The following is a 27,064-nucleotide window of genomic DNA, read 5'->3' as shown; positions in this document are numbered from 1 at the left end:
CCTTTATGATACTTATAATGTCCTTCATTTGACAGAGGCACTGCTGCACTCAGACCTGCTTGTTGAGCCACCCGGGCCCACAGCAGCTCCTGCTCAGAGCACTGCAGGGTATTGCAGCAAGTCTGCTGCTGGCACAGGGGAGCATGGGGCTGCCTGTCCTCACCCTCCCTGCTCTAACAGGATCTACCACAGTCAGATCATGCTGCATATCCCTTCTTCAAAGGTTTTTCTGAGTGTGGGGAAGGAAGCCCTTAGTTCTGGACATTGCCATTCATTTATATGCCATAGGTGAGTATTTTATTATTAATCTTCTGCACTTGTGCCCAACATGTTGGATGGGTGAATTTTAAATAAATTACATTTTGCATACTCACTCCTTTTGTGATTTTATTATGCAAGTAATGCTCCTCTTTTCACCTCTGAAACCATCCACATGCCACAATTTCAAAGTCAGACTAATTTATAAATATGCTGAGAAAGGCAGATCTTTTTTAAGGACTCAATACAATAAGAACTGATTTCTGTTACTTTGTAATCTGGAGGGTAAATGGGAGAGCCCATCGTTTTCACATGGTTTTTCTTTTTCAGAAAATAGGAGTTTAATTGTCATTTTTATCTTTGGTTATATTCTGTTCTCTCCAGATTTCTGCAGGTCATCTTAAATCTGGCCTGTTCAACTGGCTGTGGGTATTTTATGATTTTCTGAGACACAGACTGCAACTCTGAAAGCAAACACCACAATAATTTCTTGAGGTGGTTGGGGATGGATCAATTCCCAAGGTAAGGGGGGCCAGGCAGGGGAGCAGGAGATAACAATGGGAAGGACAACCAGAGGGAGAGCTGGCAGCTTTCTGAACATTTGGATTGCTCTCCGGAGGTTGCCCTGGAAATCAGTGGAGTTTGCAGCAGGATATATTGAAAAGATATTGAGCACATAATCCTCAGCTCCTTCATAAATGCTGATCCACAGGTGCTGATCAGCTGCTGCAGAGCAGGAGTGGTAGTAACAGATGTCACCAGTACAGAAACATGTTGGTTTTGCTAAACCTTGGGTTTTGCAGAGGCAGACACAGACTGGTCCTGCACGTCCTGCTCGTTTTTGATTCCCAGTGAGGTTTGGGTGCAGAGGGCCTCCCTTCACCATTCATTTTATCTGCTGGTTCAAAGAGCAGAACCAGCTTTCTCAATATTTGCGGCCATTTTGCCTAAACTGCAGGCATTTATTAAATGCTCTCAACATCAGCATACTGATCATTTATCACTCAGAGCACAGGTCAGTCATTCTTGGCTAGAAAATGATGAATATTGCTCAGTGTTTTCTTGACCTTAGTCTCAAAGATTAAGTTAGTCAGCTCTCTTGGTGCACTGAACACAGTCCTGCTCTACTGGAGTTGATCCAGTTCCAACTCTACAAACTCTTGGAGGTAATTTTTCTATTTTATTGATTTCATGTCCTCTTTACATTTGAGCCTCTCTTTTCGGCCCAACTAGGAAAGCCAGTAGTCAACATTTCTGGTTAGAAGCCCTTTCTTAATTATTGTCTTGTTAATATTTTAGCTTATTTTCTCTAATGAGTGCCCTGTCACCTCTGTATTATGCAAGACTTCTTTGGTGCATCCAAACCAATAACTACCAACCCCAAAGACACCCACTCTAATGATGAATCCAACAGATCAGACAGATAGAGAAATAACTCAAAGGAATCATTAGCAATCTTAGCTTGCACAGAGTAAAGAAACACAATAAAAAAGGGTATTTGATCTGTTCACATTTAACATCAATTAAAGAGATAATGTAAAGTCAACAGATTTCAAATTTTAATTACCTTTAAATTTGCATAGTGGTTTACTAAATGCCTTTTTGTTTAAGTCTGTTTAATATGGTATTTAATTAAACCTCATTCTAGGTCGAAGTAATTTAATTAAAAAAACTTATTGCCTGTAGGTCCTACATAAACAGCATTGAGCACACCTTGTGCTTGGAGTTTGTATGCTCACCAACAAAGTTGCTTCCTTGCTCAGGAACAAACTGATTACTTATAAAGCTCAATTACTAGAAATGAGGAAATAGGGAAATACTTTGCCATGGGTAAATCCCAACACAAAATACAGAAGTCCAATAGGAAAATGCTTCTGCACAGAGGGGTGGTTTAGGTGTAAGCGGGATCCTGCACGGAAGCCCGGCACACATCCTTTTCTGAGTAGGAACAAGAGTGAAGGGATACAGTATTTTAATTTATATTTCAAAGGATTTTAGTACTAAACACTGAAAAATATCCAAACACATACATTCCTCTTCTCCAAGGTGCACCTAATACAAAGCTGGTAGCATTAGGATGTCTTTAGGTACCTGTACCTGGCCCAAAGGATGTCAAATTTGGTGCACAACAATCCAGTCATCAGTTTAAAATGTAACAGTTCAAACAGTGCTCTACCAAGGATTTGGGTAATCTTGTACAGATAAAAAACATATTTAAGTCTTGGTAGTATTTCCCTCTTACGCTTATAATATTTTTCATTTCCAAATGGAAATTTGTCTAAGCTCATGGCTATCTTGAGAAGTAGAGTCCATCAACTGTGAGTTGTAACCCTTCACAGATTCTCCTGGTCCTGCTTTGGCTCCATTCAAAATGCTGCCATGGAGACTATTTTTTGTTTCCTTGCTTTGATGATAATGGATTCGTATTTGCAACAGTAGACTCCGAAATGTCAGAAGACACTCAAGGTCTCTCTGAGCGGAGCCCATCTTTACCCATCATTTCTTATTTGTTACTGAGCTATTGATCCTAACTCTGCCAGGGACACCTGCCTCTACTACCAGTCAGAAAAATCTCCAAAGACAATCAGATTTTATCCCAAGAGGCTTCCACTTTTGGGCAGAGTTTGTTCAAAACACCTGTGAGGCTACTCCTTACTGTCATATTGAAAAATCTTAGAAGAAAACTAGAAAGACTTCCCTTTAGCATGATGTCTACAAAAAAATTGATAGATTTGTTTGGATTCTGGTTTACTTTAAGAGAGACCTAGTGTCTTATTTTTCTCCCATATCTATTTGTTGCATTTACCTGCTGTTTTCTGACATAGTCAGCATGCAATCTTCTGCAGTCTTTGCAGTCCATATTCATAAAGCACCAAGTGCAGCGAGGTGCTGGACCACAAGGAGGGCTTCTGAAATGCTGTCTTAATACAAATAAGTGCAAAGAAATAACAACACCATGTGGAAAGGATTAATTTCCTCCTCTGCTTTCACCAGTAAGAAAAAGAAGGCTCTAATATTCAGATAGAAAATAACCAGTGCATATTGCACACAGAACACATGTACCAGTTAATGTGCAAAGAAGGATTTCACAGGATGCCTCGTGATTGCTTTCACAAGGAATCAGTGTGCAGATCTGCAGAGGAGTTTCATACTTTTTGATGACACTGTAAAAGAGAGTCCAAGCTGAAGCAAACTTAGGTACCCTCATGTCTGATTTGCTTTGTTCTTGCATCCTTCACTGCAGTTCTCTTTACTGGGGGTGGAAACACAGGTATCCCAAAAGGCAACTCACTGGATTCATGCTCTTTGGTTCAAGATTGTTTAGAAGCATATGTCAAGGATATTTTCATGAGTAGCATGCACTGTCACACAAACCATCTTTCTTCTCTATTTATCTTATACTAAAACTACATAAAATACATTAAAGAAAGGAAAATATGCACCTGATAAGGCAGACTAGGAAGTTTTGAGCACAGTTGCTGCTGAATTTTCAGAGATGCAAAGCTACCAGAAGCTCTTTGCAGGTTTTGGGTCTCTCAAAAACCTTAAAGTATTTAATGCTGAACCTTTGATGCCTGAGGGTACCTTGTAGAAACCAGGCTACCCCAGGGAACATGTGTACAAAAGCAGTCACTATTTTTTGTAGACTATGTGGCCATGTGCAGCTGCTTATTTAAGGCAAGCTTTGAACTCTGAAGGAGATGCAGAGATAGAAGACCTTGCAACACTGTGGCAAATTATGTAAATATCACACACAAGGAAGCACCCTCAGTGATCTTGTTTGTGTTCTCTCTAAATTTCCATCATCATAGATTCTGACTAAACAAACACCGTTCATCTTGTGTAGCTATTTGGAGAGAGAACCCAGTGGGAACTATACTTCTCTGAACCGTGTCCTAGATCTTTTTAGCTTACAACCTCCACCACCCACATCCCTGGACATTTCTATATTCACCTGCAAAAATTAACCCTTAATTCTGCTGTATGCTTCCAGATCCCAAGGCAATTGGTTACTAGGCAACCACCCCCTATTTTCCCTGGTTTGCTTTTAATTGAAGACTGCGCTAAATAAATAACATCACCAAAGAGAAAAGGTACTCTCTAATGGTGAATAGTTGTTACTAAAGTCATAGTGAGGGCTTTGGTATGAGGGGGATGGGTACAGGAAAGCACTCCCCTCCCTGAAATGTCCTCTTATCACCAGCAAACAATTGCTAAATATACAAGGAAGGACCTTTTGCCTATTTGTCTTCTAAGTGTGCAAAAAGAGGCCCACATGATGATGAGGTCTGTGCTGTCTGGTGACCTGCCCTAGGGTTATCTCATTCCTCCTTCTGCCCACTTGCCCATCTCTCATCCCCACCACCTGACAGAGCCCTCCACAGATGGAGGGAACCACTGAACTGCCCAGCCTTCCTCTGGGAAGAGACCTACACCTGTTTCTCCACAGACAGAACTTGCAGCTGATCCACCCTGTCTGCCTCAGGAACAGGATACAGAGGACCTTTGGGGAGCAAACCGAATTGACAGAGCTCCTGCTTTATATGGGTAAGCAACTCTACTACTGGAGTGGTAGAGTTGGATCCACCAGACCCAAAATGAGGTCAGTCCCACAGCAAGTGTTTTGGCATAGATTTTTGAGGAGGCCAAATCCAGCACACACCATTCCCACACTGGTACCCTACACATGCAGCAGGTTTGTCTGGAAACAGAGCTGGAATTTTTGCAGCAATTCCTGAAAGCTCAAATGCAAGAGGTGCCACTTTTCAAAAAGTACAGGTTCTTCTGCTTTTGGCAGTACTGTCTCTCAGAGTAAGGTGGAAACATGGACTAGAAACACTACAATTCCATACTCCAAATGGAACATGAACAAGCTTGTGTGCAGGTAGAAGGTCAGAACATACTTGCATGATGCAAAGAATGCTAATGTGAACAATGAATGTTTCAGAACACAAATCCCCTAATGCTTTGGTAGTCATTAGTCTTTATAGTGGCCAACTCAGTATATGAGTTTTCCACACTGCTGCAAGAGTTCCAAGAGAGGAGTTAGGAACTTGCAAGAAGTTGGGGAGGATAAGCTGTAGCAGCCTGTACCAGATGACATTAAAAAGCTACAGAAACATCTAAACAATGGAGCCATTATACTAAATATTCCCACTGCTGTGTTAGGTGGAACATTGTGATGGGGATCTTGCTGCTGTCCTAGGCATGTCTATGGTAGTAGGTGCACAGCACTTGAAAACGGATGCTGATTAGACCCATTCCAAGCCTGGACTCACAGATGAATTTATGTAACATTCACAGTAAAGGAAACAAAAAATAGATGTTAGTTTCCTTATTTAATGACTGGACAATTAATGATGTAATTGACTTTTACGAAGAGTGTTTAACCAGAGAAACAACTGACCTAAGTCTCAGGCAAACGCGTAGTAGTATCAAACATTTTCATAAAGTGAGAGCTGTGGAGCAAGCTCTCTCCTATAGAGAGCTCTGCCTGGCTTCTCCACATAACTCTTCACTCCCCGGAAGCCAAATTCAGCCAGGCTGCAGAGCTAGATGGCTCACTTCATCCCAACAAACTGAAAGCATTTAAATAAATGCCTTCATAAGTTTAGAACCTGATTACTTTATATTCACTGGAGGAAGAATACTGCCTCAAATTTGAACTGCCCTCTGGAAGCCTATCTGAATTGGTGGCTTAAAAGAGGTTTCTTGTCTCTCAACTTCAGGCGTATAATGTAAGTTTGGTGGGAAAAACCCAGGCTGTACTATGTCACGGCCACACACTTCCAGTACCAAGGAAAGAAACACTTCTCCATTGCGTCGTTTGCTACTCTATGCAAAGAGAGATTTTCCTAAGTGATAAGAATGAGACATTTCACTCAAAATCTTAAAGAACACAGAATTCGTTTGTGATACCTGAAATAGCACTACTGGTACACTTCCTTTATATCTCATTCTGACTCATGACATATATCTTCAAGACATGCCCTGCCAGACAGCCGATAAGACTTAGTCTAGGGCTCCAAATGACTAATTGGTAAGAATATATCTTAAAGAAAATGCTTTTAATTTTGTGTGTTTGACATCTTTATATACATCTTGTGAGATGATAAATACATTTTCACCAGGTTTCCATTGGTGCCATATGGTGGCTCACAAAAAGCTGAACAAATGAGGTGCAATGAGGCTCATTAAATAAAATAAAAGGGAAGATCTTCTATTAAAAGGACTTTTAGAATGTGCAAGATGATGTTCAGGTGGAGAAGATATCCTCTGCCTTGCTACTCTGGTATTTCTGATAGATGGTCAGAAATGCCTCTGCCCCTGTTAGAAGAACCAGCGGACCTGTGAGGAGAAGCAGCCTCAGGAACATTTCAAATATGAACAGAAGGCAGAACAGAAATACCTTTCCCAAATACAGATGCAAGCCAAATGTCCTTAAAAGTGGAGAAACCGTGGGAGATGCCAGCTGATGGACATGGTAATACTGAATCAGGTAATGGCTTCTGATGGACAGACAACTCATAAATCAAGGGCACCAGGCCAGAAGTCCAGCTGCAGCAGTAGGGTGAAAGAGCTACAGGCAACAAATGGGAAGAAGGTTCAGATGCTGCCTGTCCTCTCTCTCCTTGAAAGGGAAGGAGGGTCAGAATATGTCTTGATGCAACAGAACCACAGCCCCTGCCCACCCCCCCCACACCTCCCCGCTGAGTATTGTGGATCGGTATTAATGATTCACAAAGGGATCACCAGTCTCAGGGCAGCACTGCAAGCAGCAGGAACTGTTGCTTGAAGAGGTTCTTCAGGGTTGGTTTGCTCTCCATCAAACATGCAGCCACCTCACTGTCAGACTGCATGCATTTGGAGGACTGGGGAGAGAGAGAATGTCTACAAAACTCCATCAGCCTCTGCCTTAACAGCTGTTTCCCAGTTCAGTCTGGCAGTATGACTGGGTGTCCTCTGGAAGCAGCCTCCCAGAACTGCAGCAGTCCCTTAAAATGTAACAAAATCTCTACCATCAGCTTGCAACACATGCAAACACCTAGATAGTGATGTGTACCTTCCATCAGGGTTATCTGAGCATTTATAGGAGCACACATTTATGTGACCCCAGAAGTTAGAACATGGACCCAAGCACCTCAGGTCTTGTCTGCACTAGGACCACTCTTGCTTGAGCTATGCTAGAGAAGAGTATCTCAAGCTAATTCTGCACTGAAAATCTATCCAGAGTGTTAGAGAAAGCCCCAGCTGGTACTACTGTGAGACACATCCACTGTTTAATTACTGTTAGAGCTGTGGCTCAGAAAGATGAGGTGCCTTATTACAGCTGCTGTAAGAACCAGCCTTCCTCTCCCCTGCTTTTCATGTGCAAGCGTGTGCTGCTTCTCTGACCTGGCTGGAGAACAAACCCAGTGACAGCAACTCACCTGCTTTGGAATCGCTGGATTAAGAGCAGCAGTTTTAATTTTTTTTTTTTTTTTAATGGCAAGATTACTCAAGAAAATGGCCAAAATGGATCAGCAGATCAAAGGGAAGGACTCTGTTGTCACTTATTTCAAGGTAGTCTATCACACTGAACGTAACCCTACCATTATAATTATGATAGTAAAATTTGGTGCCAGCATGGCATTTAGCCTTTCTTCATGTCTTTACATTTCCAGTTCCCTCTAGTTTTAATAGATTGCCAGTAAAAACAACTATTGCATCTCTGACCTCTGGCCATTTCCTAAAGCCTGTGCCTTCCCCTAAACCCGTCATATTGCAAAAGTCCTCTGTAGGATTCCTGTTTTAGACATTAATGTCTAAAATAATGTCTTCAATAGAAGCAGCAGATGCACAAGGCAGAAATAAAGACATACAGAGCAGGAAAGAGGGAGGACAGCACTGATTAAGTTTTTCTGTGTTACAGCTTGTTCTTCCAGAAAGGCTTGCTGTCAGCTGTTCCCTAGCACTGTACATGTGTCTCTTCTGGCTGGAAAGCACTGCATTGTGTGCTAGATGCAGCACAATTTCTCCTGGCTATTGCTCACTAATTGCAGACCCACTTCAGGGTCATTCAGCCTCTGCTCAACAGGATGCTGCACTTCACCTTTATAAAAAACCCTTCCTGGGGCACAGTACACAGCAGACCCTACAATGACAGACATGATATACTAATTAAGTTGCATCAGCTGTATATTTTCTCACATCCCATGTAAAAGAATGGTGCACTCCTCTAAAACCTTTAAGGACACAGATAAAGTGTAACTAACCATTGGGGGAAAAGAAAGGTCCCCATCTATTCTGGCAATATATCCTTAACAGGTCCTTTCACAAGGAAAACACTGTCAGGCTGGGAAATGAAAAAAGGCGTATTGGTTCAGTCTGATCATAAATGGGCAGATAACAAGGGATTAATGTATGGGACATTATCAAAATAGGGGAAAAAGATAATTTTTGTATTATTTTGTACTTATTTACACCCTGTTCATATATCCAGAGGGAACCTTTGTAACTCTTTCTTTAAATTTCCCAGGCTGGAGTGACGTTTATAAGATTTCACTGCCTTAACTATATTTACCCTATTTTATGTTACCACAAAGAGGACTTAGAGCTGATAAAATATACTTCCACAGAGCACATTAGTCTCCTTTTGGAATGATGAGCTGCCATTAAAACTGACAGGTATTTTCGATAATTTCCCATGGGAAACTATCCCCTGACTCCTCTAAAAGCTTTTCAGACCCCACTGCTGCTGCCATTCACAAGGCACAAGCAAAACACCCCGCTCCCGCTGTCCATTTCCAAGCGCTCTTCAAAAACAAATGACAAATTCCCCAGCAAATTGCTACCGAATGCAATTTGCCTGCCCTCCTTGCTTTTGCTTATAAGGAAGAGTGTTTTGTTCACATTACTCTTCCTGCCAAAACCATATTATCACAAGTTAAAGGGGGAAATTACTTTGCGGGAGCCTTTAATTAAAAGAGGGTCGCATTTCATTGCCTTTTTTTATTTGTGATAGGCATTGCTATCCCTCCCCTCTCCTTTGTCCATCTTCCAAAAACCAATCCGGAACAGGTTGGCACGATGGTCTTTTACTGAATCTACATCACCACTGAAATTCACTCCTTTTATACACTGTCAGAATGCAGCATTGCACAATGCAATAAATAACTGTTTTATTCACTGAGGGCTTACCTGGCACTGGCTATCATACTGCTCTTTCTAGTACTGTGCAATAACTACAATTTCTTTACCAGTGTGTTTATTTAGCATTAAGAAATAATTGCAAGGAGAACAGTATCATAGTCTGGCTATTTTTTTTTATTTATTTGTCCCATTAATTGTATCTGAATTGTTCAAATTTTAATGTGTTGTTGAGAGTAAAAATTATTAAGAGCATCTTTTTCTATATTGTTAACTTTTTTCTGAACTAGGAAACTAGTTTCTCATGCTTGTCAAGAGTCTAAGCGAACTGCTATGTTCATTTTCTCTCAGAAGAGAGATAATGTTGTGTGACTGTGTGTTTTTTGAATGATTAGATTCTTTACCTCTGCTTCACTTCTATCTTCACTTCTATCTAGCTCACTGAAATATCACTCAGAAACCTGTACCAGACATATCAGTGCCATTTGTGATCAGATATCTTTCCAGGATTTGCTGCCTGGCAGACCACTGCAAGATTTTAAGACCTTCTGCAGTAATTTAATTTTTTTCCTTGAAAGAGAATTTTTTTCTCTAAATGTATTCCCTCTTCCTTTTGGGGCTGATACACATCTATGAAGCATATCTGGCTTTCCTTGCTTAAAAACTCCTGGATCAGCAGAAGTGTGTGCAACTGTAGGTGTTAAGGGTTTCTCTGACAGCATGAGGCATTTGGATGGTACACTCCTAAGTTCATTTCAAAAGAAACTATGGGGGGTTTATTTTCACTGTTATACAGCACAAATTTATCACAAGTGGAATAAAAAGACAGTAAAAAACCCCATAAGCACATCCTTGTCAAGAAACCATTATCTAAATAGCCCCTGAGATGTGTCACAAGCACAAAACCACATTCTTTTCTCAGGAGATGCCTTTCAAAGCCAAGAGGTAAAAAAGGCATGATAAAATACAGAGTTCAGAAAAAGATGACCCAAGGTCTACACACTATAATTCAGCATGCATGAGCTCCAATCCAAAACATGGAAACACTGAGGAAACTTAAGGTAAATCACCCTAAAGAATGAAGTCACTGTGTAGGAGGTTGCGTCCCTCAAACCTACAAGTAGATGCTTTCATTCAAGCATAAAGTAGTCATAACTCTCAACGTCATAATTCTCCTTAGAGGATTTTATGAGCTCTATCACAGATGCATTGGCTTATCTTTCCCCTATGTATTTGGGTATATATGGCCCTGCTTGGTGATGACTGATTTGAAAGTTGAGCTCAGATTTAACACGGCAATTTGCTCTGTTGCTATAAATCTCTCTCACCCAAAAATAACTGCAGGAGGGGTGAGGAAAGAAGGGAAGTCCTGAGCACAGCCGGTGCTATAGAAGTATCTCCTGAACTCCACTTTGAGTCAAATAGAAATATTTGAACCCTCTGAAGCTCTAGTATCTCCACATCATCCTTCTCAGGTATTTCTGCAGGCCAGGTTACAGCCAGAGCACTGCGATGTCTTGGTCCTCTTGGTAGAAGAGAATTGCCATTACAGGACAATAGAAGTCTATTTAAGAAACAACATTATAAAAGGCATTTTAAGAATCTGAGCTGTAAAAGCTGTGGTTCTAGTCTAAAGAATGAGTCCATTAAAGAAAGCGTCACTAGATGTTTCCATGTTTATTATGTGCTAGTAACTCTTGGCTGAATGTACGCAATTTGTGAGTACAAAGACATTTTCTTCTAACAGCCAATCTTAAAAACTCAAGCTGGGATCTGAGAGGTGGGGTGGGCTTTTCATTCTCCTACCTCATTACCAGGAAACATCAATTAATATATATTTGCTTATGCAGCTGTAACTGATCCTTATTATTCTATTTTTTAATCTTGAAACCCATTTGAAAACAAGAGCCAAAAATGCAAACCAGACTACAGAGTTTACACAATGATGACCCAGTGCCTATACACTGTAACTCAGCATACCTGAGCACAAATTAAAAACATCTGACAAAAAGTCACAAATGTTGCAAAACTAATAACCCAGATAAATGGTGAAGGTACCACTGTTTAGAGTCAGACTCTCCCCAGACGACTGCATGGGTGTTACTGTCCTCTGAACTCCTGCCAGTATCTTTTCAGGAACGAGTGCACGGGCTCAATGTATTATCCTAGACAAAGTCACAAAAAGCCACACAGGAGGGCTATTACCTCCCTATATTATCATGCAGTATCTCTGTCATCGCTTCCCTGGTGGCAAGCATACAGTATTGTGAATTTATATTTAACCTATGGCTTAAGCACTAGAAGGGCAGGAGTTTATCAAAAAGGCTTTGAGCAACAACCTGTGCTCCACCCACATGTGCTGCAAGCCGCCAGCCCAGCTTAGATGAATCCAACCTGGAGCTCCTGCCTCTCCCTGGGATCAAGGAGGCAAGCAATTTAAGTCAGTAGCCATTCTGTAATGAAATGAGATTTTTAGAAGACTATCCTAAATTACAATTAGTTCATAATAATTAGCAATGAACAACAACAACAAAATAGCATTCATTCACTTAAATTATTTTAATGTTATAATGACTGGTACATAATTATACCAGAGAAGGGCTATTTAAAAGAGGGAAAAAAAGAAGATAGCTTCAAAAGAAGAGAATTCATTTGCTGTTTATTTGCTTCAGGGTTCTAATTACTCTGGAAACCAGCAACCCTCCTGATAGGATTACTGACACGAACGCAACTGCAGCTGCAAGGAACGCTGAGCACATCAGTTTTTTAGCACCATTAAAACAGTCCTCTATAAATACCAGATGCATCTATCTATCTATTTCTCTCCCTTCTCAGCACTTACTAGTGGAGCGGTCGCAGAGCATATCACAAAAATGAAATGTGTAGCTGTGGCAGAACTGGCGCAGTAGAGCAAGTAATTTGTATCACGCTGTATAAGAGTTTTAAGTTTATTATTAAGTATATGTCACAGATATACTAGCACCAGTTCATCTTCTTTCCCCTTATAGTTCAGATTTATACACTTATTAATAAAATCCAGACGGTCATTTCAACACCCTCATTTAGCAAAATAAGCCAGTCAAATCTGGTCAGAGTCGCATGGACTCCATGTAGCAATGGAGAAAGTCCTGGCAACTTAAATTGTTGCTGTCTAGAGAAGATTTATGATGCTATCCATCCTGACCCTAGCTAATAAATCACATCTTCCTCTGGTTTTCAGCAGATATGTTGGATGAAAAAGGCTGGGAGGTCTCTTTAGTGTCTCCTGAAAGTGGCACAGAGGTAAAAACCACCAAGCTTAGCACTGCTTTTGCTTCTACCCATATGGACTCTCAGAGAATTGGTTTTGCTGATGGGGTTTTGAAAACAATCAAGAGGAGGATTTTCTCAGGAATGGAAGTTGGAGGAACCTCTAGCTGCCATTCTGTTCTGGTCCCAGCACCTAAACCATCTGGCTTGGTGCCTCTAATCCTCATCTTCCAAGGAGCAAGCCTCAGGTGATGCTTCCTACCATTTGTCTTGGTTAGTAGGCAAGCTCTCAGGACAGCCACTGCCTTCTACCACAGATATGCAGCCATTCTCAGTCAGGGTGGCAGGTTCAACAGCAATGAAAAACAATAGCTAAAAGAGAAGGAAAATATCTTCAAATATCAAGTTTTTGCATTCTGTCCCTCCTCTTCACTTTTCTAGCCAGCTAATATGAAGAATCAATGTCGCAGAGCAGTTAGGCATTTCTTAGGTCCAATGGGAACAGCATCAAGGAGAAAAAAGTATAAATGTTCTATAAAATAATACATTTATCAAAACACTCAAGAGACAGAGAAATGCCAAACCAGCAGTTTCCTTAAGAGATCGTCCTGTAATGGTCTTTGGGCAGGAAAATCAGAGGATAAATTAAAATTCTTACTTGATACTCTTAATAAACGTATTATTGAAAGAAACGCAAGAGAGGCTGGGAGCCTACACTTAAAATATCACAGAAGAGTACCACAGAATATTCTGAGTTGGAAGGGACCCACAAGGATCATCAAGTCCAAGTCTTAAGTGAATGAATCGTGGGGATCAAACTCACAACCATGGTGTTATTATCACCAAGCTCTAACCAACTGAGCTAATCTGAAGCCTGGGAAGACAAATCAGATGGAGCACAAGAAGAACACCAGTGAAAAAAAGAGCCAGCCTGCAGAAGGACTGCATAGGCTGGAATAGTGGGCTAACAAGAACATTATGAAGTTAAACAAGAACAGGTCTAAGGTCTTGCACCTGGAAAAACAGAATCCAGGAGTGCAGCACAGGCTGGGATCTACCTGGCTGGGAAGCAGCTCTGTGGAAAGGGACCTGGTGGTCCTAGTGGACAACAAGCTTAATATGAGTGAATAGTGTGCTACTGGGTAAAGAAAGCCCACAGAATGACAACCTGCATGAACGTGTGCATCCCCAGCGGAGATAAAGAAGTTATACCCTGCCCTACTCAGTGCTTTTCAGGACACCTGGAATACTGCATTCACTTTCAGTAACACCTATACAGAAAAGGTGTGGACAGGTTGGACAGGGTCCAGAGAGGGGCCACAAAAAAGGAAAAGCTGAGAGAACTGAGTTTGTTCAGTCTTGAGAAAAGAAAGCTCAGGTCATACCTTATCATCATGTTCCAGTATTTAAAGAGTGGCTACAAAGGCGATGTACCTTTGTAAGGTGGCTACCTTTTTACAAGGAGCTACAGGGGAAAGGGGAGAGGTAATGGATACATATTACTCCTGCAGAAATTCTGACTGGACACAAAAGGAACAATATGAGAACAATCAGCCATTGGAATAATCTCCCCAGGGAAGCAGTGAATTCCCCAACATTGGACACATTTAAGATTCAGCCAGACAGGGTGCTGGGTCATCTTGTCTAGACCATGCTTTTGCCAAGAAAGGTTGGTCCAGATGATCCTTGGGGTCTCTTCCAACCTGTTATTCTATGATTCTGTGTTTTGTCCTGTCATTATAAGCCATCTCTGCAATTCATACAAATATACGGCTTTCTAATTCATGTGAAAACATATTTATCTATTAATAATGAAAACATCCCCCTACTTCTCATGTAAAGTGCATTCCCAATGTAAAATAAACAGAAAGTCTGTGCACTAGAGTGTAATGTACAGTATAGTGATCCAAGTTTAAATGAGCTGGCTCAAGAAAAGGAGCTACAGCAGCAGAGCACAAAGCTTTTCTTCCTATAGGTAGACTCCTCTGAGTTCCCTGGCTGGGTTATGTTTCTCCATGACATGCTACAGAAGGCAGTACAGACATACCCAAAGACAAAACAAACAGAGCAGATGCAGAGACACATGGAAACAGTGAGCCACCGGTCCGCAAGACAGCAAGTAGTCAGCACACTTCAGTAGCTCAAACACTGGCAAGCTTTCAGCCAGCAAGGTACAGTCATCAGGTGGGATCTGAAGGAGACCATGGGGTGACTTTGTGATAGGGAGCTCTTCCCAAGGAAGAGCATAGGTGATACCATCATTTAGACACAGGTGAAATTGCAGTGATGGGGAATGACCTCATGTGGTGGGGGAAAAGTCCATGAAGCTGCCAGGGAGAGAGGGAGCTTAAGAACGGCTGAAACAAAGGAGAAGAAGCTTAAGTTTAATATGTACACAAGAATCAGGCCTAAAAACGATTCCCAATCTCTCTGGGTGGCAGTCTCCCAAAGATTGCAGAAGCTCACTTTGCTTGTGCTGACAGGCATCACAGAAGCAGGTTTATAAAGATTAATACTGGCCTCTAAATATTTGAAATCTTCACTTATTTGAGTTACATGTGTAACAGGATGAAAAGACTGTATCATATCTTTGTTAACAACCTCATTAATGAAAACCCTAATTGCTGGCTAATGCTTAAAACAGCAAATAGTACATATTTCTTGAGCAATCGGTCACATTAAGTATCAAGTTACTTCTCCCTCACACTTCCAAGATGATGTTCAGCTTTCAAAGGGAAAAAGAATGCTACCTGCAGTCTCATAATAGTGTCAGTTGTGAAAAAGACTCAGCTTCATGATTCCCAAAGTTGCTATTTTTGTACATGCTTGGAAAAAGCACAGTTTAACAAAACTTCACAATCAGCGATCCTCACGAAATGTTCAGCTTGTGTTTGCCAGCCCTTCACCAAGCCAATTCATTTTTTAAAAGCAGCTTAGCAGAGATAACCACTCAGATTTAGATTTGAATTCTTCTGTATGGCATTCATCAGTAGAAATGAAATACTTTGGAGATAAAAACAATCATATTGTTTCATTAGCCTGAAATATTTCAGATGAGGTCAGCAATAAAAGTAGATAGCTTTTAGATATGAGCACAGCAGAAAAACTATGTTTCACAGTGAGAGTTCATAATGACTCTGGCAAATAACCTGCTCTTCTAACAGAAAAAGCGAGAGTAAGGTCAGGTCAGCACATGGACTGACTTGTTTGGCTGATGAAGGTCTTGCTGTTCCTTGAGCTCTGTGTGTTGTGCATCCTAATACACAGAGTTTCAAAGCTTCCTGGTGGTTGCTCTACCTCATGGGGAAAAGCAAACACAGTGGCAAATGTTCCATAAACTCCAAAGACGGAGCCAACCTTATGATCTACACACATTATTTTCCCTGAAGGCAAGTCAAAATAGGATGCCTTTCACGCATAGATGTCTCAGAGTGTTCTTCAAACTCCTGATGAGATATCACTCCGGCTCGGAAACATTTATGAATGCTCCTTTCTCCAGGCCATCACAAGATTTAAGAAAGGTTGTGAAAGTCAGTGTGAGCCCCAAACCAGATTTTAATCAGTACTCGACTGACCTTCTAATGCATTCATTTCTTTATAGAAAAGCTAAAAATTACTTTCATTAGAAAAACAAACATTGGAGAACCAAAGCACTAGTATTTCAGGAGGCAACGTGTAAAGCAAGCAACAAAACTCCAGACAAAATACTTTTTAATTCCATTTCATCTTGGAAAGTTACTACTCAGACTTCACTAGAATACAACACCACAACCTAGTAAAGATTTTTAGCTTGACCAGCAGAGTACCCTGTGGCAGTCTATAAAGCCAACTTATTGGTATTAACATACAAGATACAACTTACAACTTAAGTTCTAAGAGACAACTTTGAACTGAAAAAAAGAACTAAAACAAAATAAACAATGTACTGAACTTCAACTGCCTTTCAGATTAAAATTTTATTGGTGTATATTGCTGAGACTTAATTTTTAAACTTCTGAGGTACATCAGAAGTTATTTTGGGACCTTAACTTAAACTATGAGGCACAAGCTGTCATTCTGAGGTATCCTCAGAAAGATTACAATGAAATGGTAAAGGGAAGAGTCATTCCCTCTAGGCCAGCTGAAGCAGGAATGGCACATCGTCATCTCTCCAAGTCCACCACAACCCCTAAATTGTACAATAGCACACTTCAATTATTCCTCTGCTTTTAGTGTGCTAAAAATAAGACTGACATCATAAACCAATTTTAACTAATATTATAAAGCTAAGTGCATGCCAATGTCAGTAAATGAAATGTAAAATTAATTGCGCTGCAAGAGAGGAAGGCCTTGTGAAAGAATTCACTGTGGTAGTAAACGGTGAGCACTTTGCATGCCCTCAAGCTGCACTGAAGTCATTACTACTCAGATGTCACAAAGGTAGTTTCACAACGTCTTTTTCAACACGATGTTCATAATTTATTTTCAGACAGACATAAAAACCAGCTAGCCAGACCCAAGACTCACTGATGTTAGCTTTTCATGATTCCAAAGGGCAGTATTTGGCCTCAGACTGGTGGATGGGAAGCTCTCTGTAACTGAAGTTTTGATGGAACACAAGATTGTCTCCTCTAGAGCAACAAGCACATCATTTTCGGAAACAAGTACAAATGTCACATTCTCTAAACGGGCGATCATTAATCTAGAGAGCTAAAACAAACATGAAAGTAAACAGGGAAACTTTTAAAAGCTGGTACTCAACATCTCAGGTTTCTACATATCCTCAAATCACTGCTGCTTACTTTCCTGGACAAACAAGACTTGACTGCTCTTAGCAATATACTCGCAGTGCAACTATGGATGGATGAACTTCTATATGCTACCTTCATGCCTTAATTACAGCACTGCCAGAGAGAGTAAGTCTCCTTTGGTGGTGATTATGTTAAGAAATATGAGGCAGGCAGCGCAGGTAAGGTTGGCAGGACATCACAGTCAGGGAGGAAAAAGGCAACTGGTAAGTTGTGAAAACAAAAGAAAACAAAGATGTTGAAATAATCCATAGGAGAGAACACATCCTTTTAGACATCTTCCTCTTTAAAAGCCTCTTTTCTTCTCACAATTACAGTTAATGAAGCAATAGGGAGGACTGAACTTGATACTAATCAGTTTTAGGACCAGGAGCTGAAAGTATGGGGATAACTTGTTCCATGCTTCCCCAGGGCGTGCAAAATGCAGGTCCGAGTGAGTCACTGGACAGGCAGGGGAGTTCAGGGACACAAATGGCCAATTTAACAAGTATGCTAATGTTCACTGAAGGGAATGATAATTAGAAGAGCAAGCTGTGTCTTAGGGATGAGATGAAGAGACAGTGAGGAGATTCAGTTTTTTGGAAGGAAATGTGTTGAGCTGGGAAGTTATCTGTGCTCTCTACCACTGAGATCCTGACTCTGCTACAGAAATATTGATTGTACTTTTGTGGAAGATTGTTTAAAAACAATCTAAATATCACACAAATACGTTTTTGTACATGAAACATGGTCTTTGAAGTCTCTGCATCTTGCTCATATTCTGTAGAAGGGAATATTGCCTACTACACAGGGATTAACACCCACAAGCGTAAGTAAAATGCTGTGACAAGATGGTGCTGCAGAATGAAGCAGCATTAACAGCCTTGTTTCCAACATTGCTCTTGATCAAAAGAGATTGCCCTAAATACATATAACTATAGCGGTTCTATAATTAATAAGCGTAAGAATAATAATTTTCTGAAAATCTGTGGCTCCTCAAACACCTAGACAGAGAGTAACTTTGCTCTATAAGGTCACACTCTTTGGTATTTATATGCCAAGGTCTTTGCACATGTATTCACATTTGAAAAACTGGTTCCCAACACCATACCGCAAAACTCCATCTCCATACATAATTTAACATGGCCATGTGAAACTTAGTTTAATATGCAAAGCAAAGAACACATGAAGTGATAAACATTTAATGTGAGTGGAGTTGAAGGTGACACACTACCATAAAATGAAAACATATAAAGCAGTATTTGTTCTTCCTGTCATCCTCTGCTAGACAACTTGATAACAAAATGACATACGTGTATTTCCAGACTTAATCTGGATGCACAACAAAACCTAAAATTTAAACTAGCAGGCCCCAAGGATTTGAATCCAAGAATAGGCTATGCCAAGAGAAAACAGTGAAATCTGATGATTACACTTTTCAAAAGAATGATCCCTCAAATGTGTCATGCCAAGATTATAAATGTAACCAAATATCCACAGAACCTACAGGCAAAATTTAAAATAGAAACCAGCCTTTGAATACAAGAATGACCTGAGCCAAAGATGAGCATATTTTTCTTTAAAAACAATTTTTGCTAGTTGTTTATTTTCAATGTATTAGTCATTAATGTGACACTGACCAGTAGCTTCTTCTTGCTTACACCCAATTTAAAATAAATAATAATTAAAAAGTCTTGCACCTACCAGAAAACCAACTTTCTTTCCCTACCAATTTTGACCTTTTCTGTTTGGGAGACATTGATTTTTTTTTTTTTTACTGCCTGTGTTTCTAATGGAGCTTGAAATTAACACGGCTTTTTTGTTTACCTCCTAATTTGTGCACCACCATCATCAGTGCTGTCAGCACAGCTCTGGGAATAGGGCTTGTTTACTGCTTCTGCATAACCAGCAAGTGGAAGCATAGGAGCAGAAAATAGGTTTGGTTTAGAGTTTTCCCTCTATTTATTCTTTTTGTCCAGGTCCTTTTATAGGTTATATACTAATGACTTGAGTGATAGCGTGGCCCGTTTTGTCAATATTCCTTAAATGGAACATAGAAAGACTTGAGCTAGGTCAGGGATATGTTGAATTCCTCTGGTACATGTATCATAAGAAGCCGGTATTATTGTTGTGTCAGTCCAAAGCATCTGTCAGCTTTTTGCACAGTGGGAGCTTCAGCGAGACCTCGCACCACCTGTCTAATGTGGAATACCAGCTAGAGAAGTCCCACAGAAACTCATTCTCTGAGTCATGGTTTTGGCACAATATCCCAATCTCTGCATTAAGACAGCTTCCAATATCGGAGTCCCTCCAGTGGTACAGGAACAATGTCACCGAATCAAACACTCAGGATCAGTACACAGGCTTGTACTCTTGAAGATCTGCAGCCTTGCCATCACTGTAAGAATGAACTTATTTATCTTGGTCACCACCAAAGTGCGTGGCCAGGAGCTGATGACATACAAATTAATTTGAGTAAGTTACCATGTCATTATCATGTCCTTCAGCAACTACAAGGCTGCTACATGATATGTCCATTTAGTATTATGATAGGTCATTGTATAATTGACATTTGTGATATGCTATCAAACCATTAATATTGCCAACTAAAAATAACTCTATCCACTTTCCAGATAGCACTACAAATTCTATGCACTGATGTTGTTTTAGTGCAAAGGGATGGACTACATGATCTGTGAAACTTAGATATGTTTTCCATATGTTTTTCCCTAAGAAACTGTGGTCCAAGGTGAGAGGGAACAATTCTGTTCCCAAATATCCCCGTGACACACTGTCATTGACTCTCATATGAGTGCTGGCATAATTTGTACATGCAAGAAAACTATTTGCTCATAAAAATATTTTAAACAGTTTTAGAATAGCTGTTCTAAAAAGTCCACCTCTTTAAGTATTATACCCACAAAAGCGTACAAGTCTGGCGATCTTCCTCAGAACAATCTCAGTAACATGTGTTTCTTGTTCCTATCAGAAACGTATCCCTCTTCCTCAAATTCAATACCATTTCCTGCTATGCTCCCCAGTTTCCCCCTGCATACAATACACCACTTCATGATTCTGAGAATTTAGTGCTGCATCGATTCAATGCGTTTAATGATGTTGAGGTGGTTTGGGCTGGGCCTTCCTTGGTGACCAGTTTGTAGCCAAGGAAGGGTCCAGATTTACCCCGTATTCCCTATGATTTTTACGTAAGCCAGACTATAAGAAGAAAGGAGGGAAGGCCTTCGCTCTCTTTCCTTCCGGCGGCTTGGAGGTGCAGGTTCCCTGCTGTTGAGTCTGTCGGGTTGGGGAGGGAGGCCTGGTAAGGCCTTGTTGACCTTGGGAGGTGGAGGTTGCCGGCGATCATTCCAGAGCGACTCTCGGTTGTCCCAAGGAGAGTAGTGAGATATTTCTTTGCTAACTCTTTTAGTGGATAGATATTGGGCTACTAATTGGGATATATATATATATTTTATTTTGGTTTTGTTCCTTTTCCCTTCCCCCTTCCCTTTCCCTTGTGAAATTGTATATATTTCAATTGTATATAATTGTAACATAAGTGTAAATATATTTATATATATCACTTTAGCTGTCTCTCTCTCGTTTTGGTTTTTCTTAGTTGTTTTTTCTCCCTCTTCTCCCTGAGGTTTTGTGGGGGGGAACGACACTTCTTGTGGTAAGGTTTGGAGACTTGGCAGGGAGCCAGCTTCAAACCATATCAGATGTACATGCAACATATCTAGCCATTAGGCATTAATTAATAAAAATCCTGCTTCATTCCTTGTGAAGGATGAAGAGCTGCATTTTAAATACAGTAATGTGGTATGTTGTACCTTACCTACTCTGTCAACTGTGCTTCTATGTCAAAATAATAACTTTTGGTTAACTTGAACATACAGTTTATTTCAGTTGGTTTTTTTTTTTCTGTATTCTCTCCCAGATGACAGCCTTGTTGATTTCTGCTTGTATCTTCATGCCTAAAGCCTTTTTCCCCTACAGAAGGTCATTAAGTTTCAGAGGGGCTTTTTTTCTGCATGAAGCTACCAAAATTAGTTTGTCTCTCAGCACCGCCCTGTTAGCATTGCAGAGACTAAACAATTCTGCTTCCTCTGGAGACAGGAACTCAGAAAGGTCATCTCTTGACCCAACCAGGCTGCGCATATGCACTGTGTATCCCCTAGGTTGTCTATGGGCTGAGTATAAATCATTATCAAGTAGCAGAAAGACAAAAGTGAATCTGAATTTTAAAGCACATCTTCTGGGGCAGGAGAGGGGAGGGGCAGGAGATGGAGAGCAAACAGCAACCCAAACCAGAAAATAACCAAAAACCCACAAAAAATCCCAAGGCCTGGAGACTTACTTATTCTTCAGTGAAAAAAAACCTGTAAGGTATGAGCGAAAAAAGAACCCCAAACAATGTAATTCCTAGCCTCCTAAACTGACCCTAAGAGGAAGCATCATATCTAAGGAGAAGGAGAGGTTGACTTACCTTGGAAAGTGAGTTACCTGGCCATTCATTTGCCCTTGTGGCAGGTTTGTGATGGGGAGACTTGCCTGTTAGTGGGCATGTTTCCTAAGCCATCCAATCTGATTTTAATAATCTGTTTAATTCTGGCCTGAGCTACACAGAAGCAAATGACAACAGAGACCACCAAGAGTCTTCTGAGCAACCCAGACTCAGTGGATTTTCTTAAAAATAGTTTAAATAAAAGATACTTGGACTACACCACAAGAACACTGGGACAATTTGGGACCTAACAGTGTCTCAGAAGAGAAATTTGCCTGCGGATTAGGAAAGGGCTCTCTCCTCTTCCTCTGTAATCATGTAGTGGGAACCATTAATAGTAAACATTTGTCATTTCTTTGCAAATGAAATAAACAGGCTTCTCCTAACAACGGTGGTTAACACAGATGACTGGAGTGATGGGATGTGGTGCTTTTCATTGTAATTGCTATAGCACTGTGCATCTGCTGAACCAGCTCATTTGGGCCACTGCCGAAGTCTGAATGTTGGTCTGAATGGACCATGGTCTGACTGGGAAAACCAACCTCAAATGTAGTTTATCCCTGAAGTTCAAAAGCAGTTCTCTAAGCAGATCCCTGGTCTTATGCTCACAGGACTCAGATACAGTTTGAAGTATGATGGAAGGATTTCCACAAGTGTTTAGTCAAGGTTTACTAAACTAAGTTGGTTTGCACCAGCATGCAAATATTTACCAGGGCACAAAATCAGAGGATCTTAAAGACATAATCTTAAAATGATGAAAATTATTTATGTTTGTATTCTTATCCACTGCTATACAGTAACTGTCTTAAAAATAGATTCATGGATTTTTCTGTTTTCATTTCAATTTTTGTTGAAGATTGATGTATCAGAATGTTAATGTTACGTAATTATATATTCTGTAAATTAAAGCAGCATGGTGTACCGGTTGGGAAAAGCACATTTCACACTTCGTTACTTCTGCTGCAACTCAACCAATGTTAAGTTCTGAATCTTCTGTTTCCAGCAGTCAGGGTTTCTTTGGTTGTTACTTCTTTTCAGGTGCTTCTGCTCCCCAGTTATTTCTCATTTATCCACAAGTTGTACTGTCCTCCCGATGGACACGTGGATGGTGATGGTGGAAGTGTGGTGGTTTCCTCTAGTAACAAACAGAGCTAACAATGGAAGTGAATGGTAGGTTTGGGAAATGCATATGGATATCACAATGAGCACTGCAGGGGGACAGAACTGGTGGCAGTATAGCTTGCGGATTCTTAGCACATTTCCACACTGACTTGGAGTTTTGATACCAGTACTGAGAACAGAAGAGAATATATCTGATTTATTTTGATTGGTACTGCAGAAGGAAGTCACAGCATGCTACAGACTTTTCATTTGACTCACAAAATCCAGATTTGCTGAGTTCAAATTGGTAATATTGTCAAAGTGGCTGAACTATTAAACTGTAAACATAAAAGAGAGTTTGAAGAGTTGTTGATCACCTTTAAAAGACATAAATATTTGAATTTATTCACATAGGTTTAAGAATTTATGAATGACGGAACCAGTCATCTGTATGACACCAGCTCTAACCATATCACAAATGGGAGCACTGGTAAGTTGCAATGCTTATTTAGTAGCTTAAAGTTGCACATGTGGATTTTTCAGGCAGCACCAGGAGTGCCATATCTCCCACTGATCACATATCTTATTGTATGCCACAGTAGAAGCAGCACCCTCACAGATGTGAAATCTTCCCCCATCCAGACCACAAACAGACAGCTCAGAGCCTTTGGTTTCAGTCTGGCTTCTAACCAGCAAGCGGATTGTATGCAACAAAATCTGCTGCTTTCAAACTCTGTGCAATGTGCACAGACGGCGTCAGCGGCCGAGCACAAAGTCTTTCTCTGTGAAGTTCTGTGCATCAGCCTCTTTACCTTTTAACTCCTTCTGAAGAAGGCCCCTTACTGAAGCTGCAGGTTACACTATGCTAACAACAAACTGATTCCCTGGGGATGCAGTTATACACCATTTCACAATGCTTCCCATACTTTAAAGGATATAAACTCTTTTTACTGTCATAAACAAAAAGCTGCCATCACTGCAATGGCACAGCCACTTCTATTTAAGCAACTTCTATCATCTCCTTGTGCTTTCAAGCACTCTGAAATACCAAGACTCACAATACCACCAAATTTTACATATCAAGGCAAATAAGGGTTAAGTTTCTGGTCTGGTATCACGAGAAGCTCAGAGCAGAAGTAGAGGCAACATGTCCTGCACGGTAGTCCTGCACTGTAACCCCAAGTACATCCTTCCATAAAGGTACTTTATTTCACGATGCACATTTTTCTTTCCAACTTGGCAGTTTGACTTCTTTTTAAGACTTTTAATTATAGTTCAAATTATGTTCAATTTATTTTTCCATGGCTGTTTTTTTCCTGTCTAGCACTCTACTGTTTTTTCCTCTCTCCAGAAACACCAAATGTTTTAAAACCTCTTTTGTTGTTAGCAAGCAGGAAAGGAGGAGAATTTCTTGAGAATGTCTCTCTCTTTCTCCATGGAGGAAACAAAACAGATGTTGTGCCCTCCTCAGGGAGAAGGATCCTATCACACAGCAGGTGTGAGCAAAGGCTGCTTTGCGTGTGGAGAGAAAGAGCCGCATTAAAGGATCTTGCTGGAAAAGCAAAACTGATAGCAAAAGCATTTGTTCTTTTGAGTTAGAAAGCGAAGTTCATTTGCCTAAAGAAAAGAAGGGATATGGAGAAAGCAGTAGGGAAAATAACACCCTGCTTTGCATTGGCAGGAGGAGTAAGGGCTACTGCCAACTTTCCCAATATTAATCTACCATTTCCCTTAAAGCAACAGTTCTACACAACAAAGAATGGCATGAAAATGTCTACTTTGGTTTTATAAAAGCTTTAATGCTTCAGCCTCAAACCAAGAATAGTCTACAGACCCCACCTCCCAAAACATCCGTAGTAAAATGTGGGTTCCTTTTAAACCTCATTATTTCTGAAGGGGGTCAACACTGGCCTTTTTAAGAATTTAGGTTGACATTATTGGGTAACTTTTACAATCTGAAAGATCTCCTAAACCCTTCATTGTGACCTCAAAAAATAATTTTAAAAATTCCCCAGCATAATAAGAAACAATTACTGAAAATATAATTTCACCTTTAGAAACACTTCCTTTGTGTATATGTGAACACCAGTTAACAAATAATAATGTTTGTGTTAACACCAGTAAATCTCAGACAACTCAGAGTCACTACATAAGCACAGCCCATTGCATACGGCAATAATTACACAGAAACTGGCACAGTTAGTTAGTTCCATCCTCTTCGTCACTTAGGATGAAACAGTGATGATCAGTCTCTATCACACAGGGGGAAAAGGTCAGAGCAGCTTTCTCCATCTCCATGAAGACCGGTCTACTAATGTAAAGAAAAAAATATTTCCTTTCGAGTTTTAATTTTTGTTCTCTCACAGATCAAAGAGTATCTTCCCCTGCATGAATTAAGTCATGTTTGCATAAATGTCAGCTCACTTTTAAGGACACTCCTGCATTACAGGCAGCCAGTTTTATCTACAGAGCTCAATTTTAAAAAAAAGGAGACATCAAATGAGCTGGTCCCAATGCTGCTTCCAAGATTAAATTTAAGAAGAGACAGGTGTTCATAGGCATTATTTATACTGAAATGCAGGCCCAGATGCATCCCTAGAACCTCCAAAATTCTTCTGTCACCCTCCCCTGGCATCTTTTTTCTTTTATGTGGGAATGATGCCACAGCAAATAAGACCCCGTTTGCTTACGAATGAAAGAGCTAGGGTATTAGGTACCCTTTCCCTTGTTTAGTTCATCTGTTCAATTTTGATGGATGCATTTTTGACAAGTCCTCAGTAAGCAAAACTGGCTGGTTTACACAGGGGGCTAAGGGTGCTGGAGAACAGGCAAGGCTGCTGCATACTTGCATATATAAATAGGCAACAGCCAAATGCTGCTCAAAATTGCTGAGAAGGGTTAGCACATTGTGTCATGAACACCATAGTTGTATAAATATCACCACTGAGTGCAGCAGGAAATCAACAGAGAGCGGCACCAGAGGTGCAGGAGGAGAACACAGAGCCAAAGCTACAGCAGCAGACCTGTTCAGAAACCCCCAAACCCATGTTCCCAGGACCTGTATGCCTTGGAGCTTACACCACAGCATAGCAATTCATCAGATCATATACTGGTGCACAGACTTCTGTTCCTTGGATTAATTATGGCAGAGACCAAGGCACTGTCACTTCTGCACAACCTTTTTACTGCAGATAACAGTGTCAAAGTATTGTGAACAAACCCCCTCTTCCTCTGAAAAAAATAAAAATATAGATCTTTTTTTAGTTGGAGCTGCTTTTGCATGACAAGTGAGCCAGCCAAAGTTTGGAGGTGGAATTGCCTGGAATAACTACCAGCAGGAGTCCAATTCAGTTTTACATAGGAACACTATTCTAAAGCAAAGGACAGCTAAAACCCAATTGTTTTCTTTTTGTGGTATCATGTTCTAACTGTAAATAGCCATTGTGGCCTCAGTGCTACCTTTCTGACCCAGCAGCAAAGGGACAAGGGACAGGTCTGTGCACTGTGCCAGTAATACTGTCCAAGAGTGTCCAGGAGGGCAGTGGTTCACACTCTTTGTGTCTGTGGCAGGCCACAGACTCTCAGCAAAGCAGGTGACTTCATCAGATCCTATAGAGCCATGCTTTGTAAGAACTGAAAGAAGATCCCAAGTCCAAACTGTCTTTACTTTTTTTACTCTCTTTGAAGTGGAAACGTGTTCTGCTGCATACATGAACCTCTGGAAATACTGAGGAGCCAGGCTAGGTTTGTCTCCATTACCCAAATACACTCTGTATTTTCTATTCTTGAAAAATAAACAGATTAATAAGTTTGGTCCATCAAACAATAAATAATTTGTGTGCACAAATAGATCTGATTGACAACAGCCCAGTGATGCACGCTACCAATGCAGCAACCTACCTGCTGCAAAAGCAATGTGTTCTCCAACTCTCAGAAAGCAAAGGGATACAGCTGCTGAAGGATGATGTGAAATTAAAGAGGGAATGAAACGTGTGATCTTATTTAATCACACCTGGTGCTTCAATTTTTCAGTAACAGCACCCTGCTAGACTGTGTC

The 27,064-nt window shown here is 40.5% G+C and overlaps 1 protein-coding gene across 4 annotated transcripts in view; it reads right to left on the bottom strand.

The window, feature by feature from the left end:
• Nucleotides 1-27,064, bottom strand: part of SAMD12 (sterile alpha motif domain containing 12) — a 190,990-nt gene that overhangs the window by 55,214 nt on the left and 108,712 nt on the right. Inside the window, exon 5 of one of the 4 annotated variants that reach the window (XM_032678173.1) lies at nt 23,326-23,345. The exons of the other annotated variants lie outside the window; for them this stretch is intronic. Within the exon in view, the coding sequence (XP_032534064.1) occupies nt 23,341-23,345 (5 nt within the window). The 3' untranslated portion in view covers nt 23,326-23,340. Of the gene's footprint in view, nt 1-23,325; nt 23,346-27,064 lie in introns of those variants that run through there. 4 annotated transcript variants of the gene reach the window in all.

The sequence above is a fragment of the Chiroxiphia lanceolata genome, chromosome 1 (genome assembly GCF_009829145.1).
Source record: "Chiroxiphia lanceolata isolate bChiLan1 chromosome 1, bChiLan1.pri, whole genome shotgun sequence".
NCBI lineage: Eukaryota > Metazoa > Chordata > Aves > Passeriformes > Pipridae > Chiroxiphia > Chiroxiphia lanceolata.
Note: the sequence above shows the minus strand (reverse complement) of the source record. Positions and strands in the feature narration are given on the sequence as shown.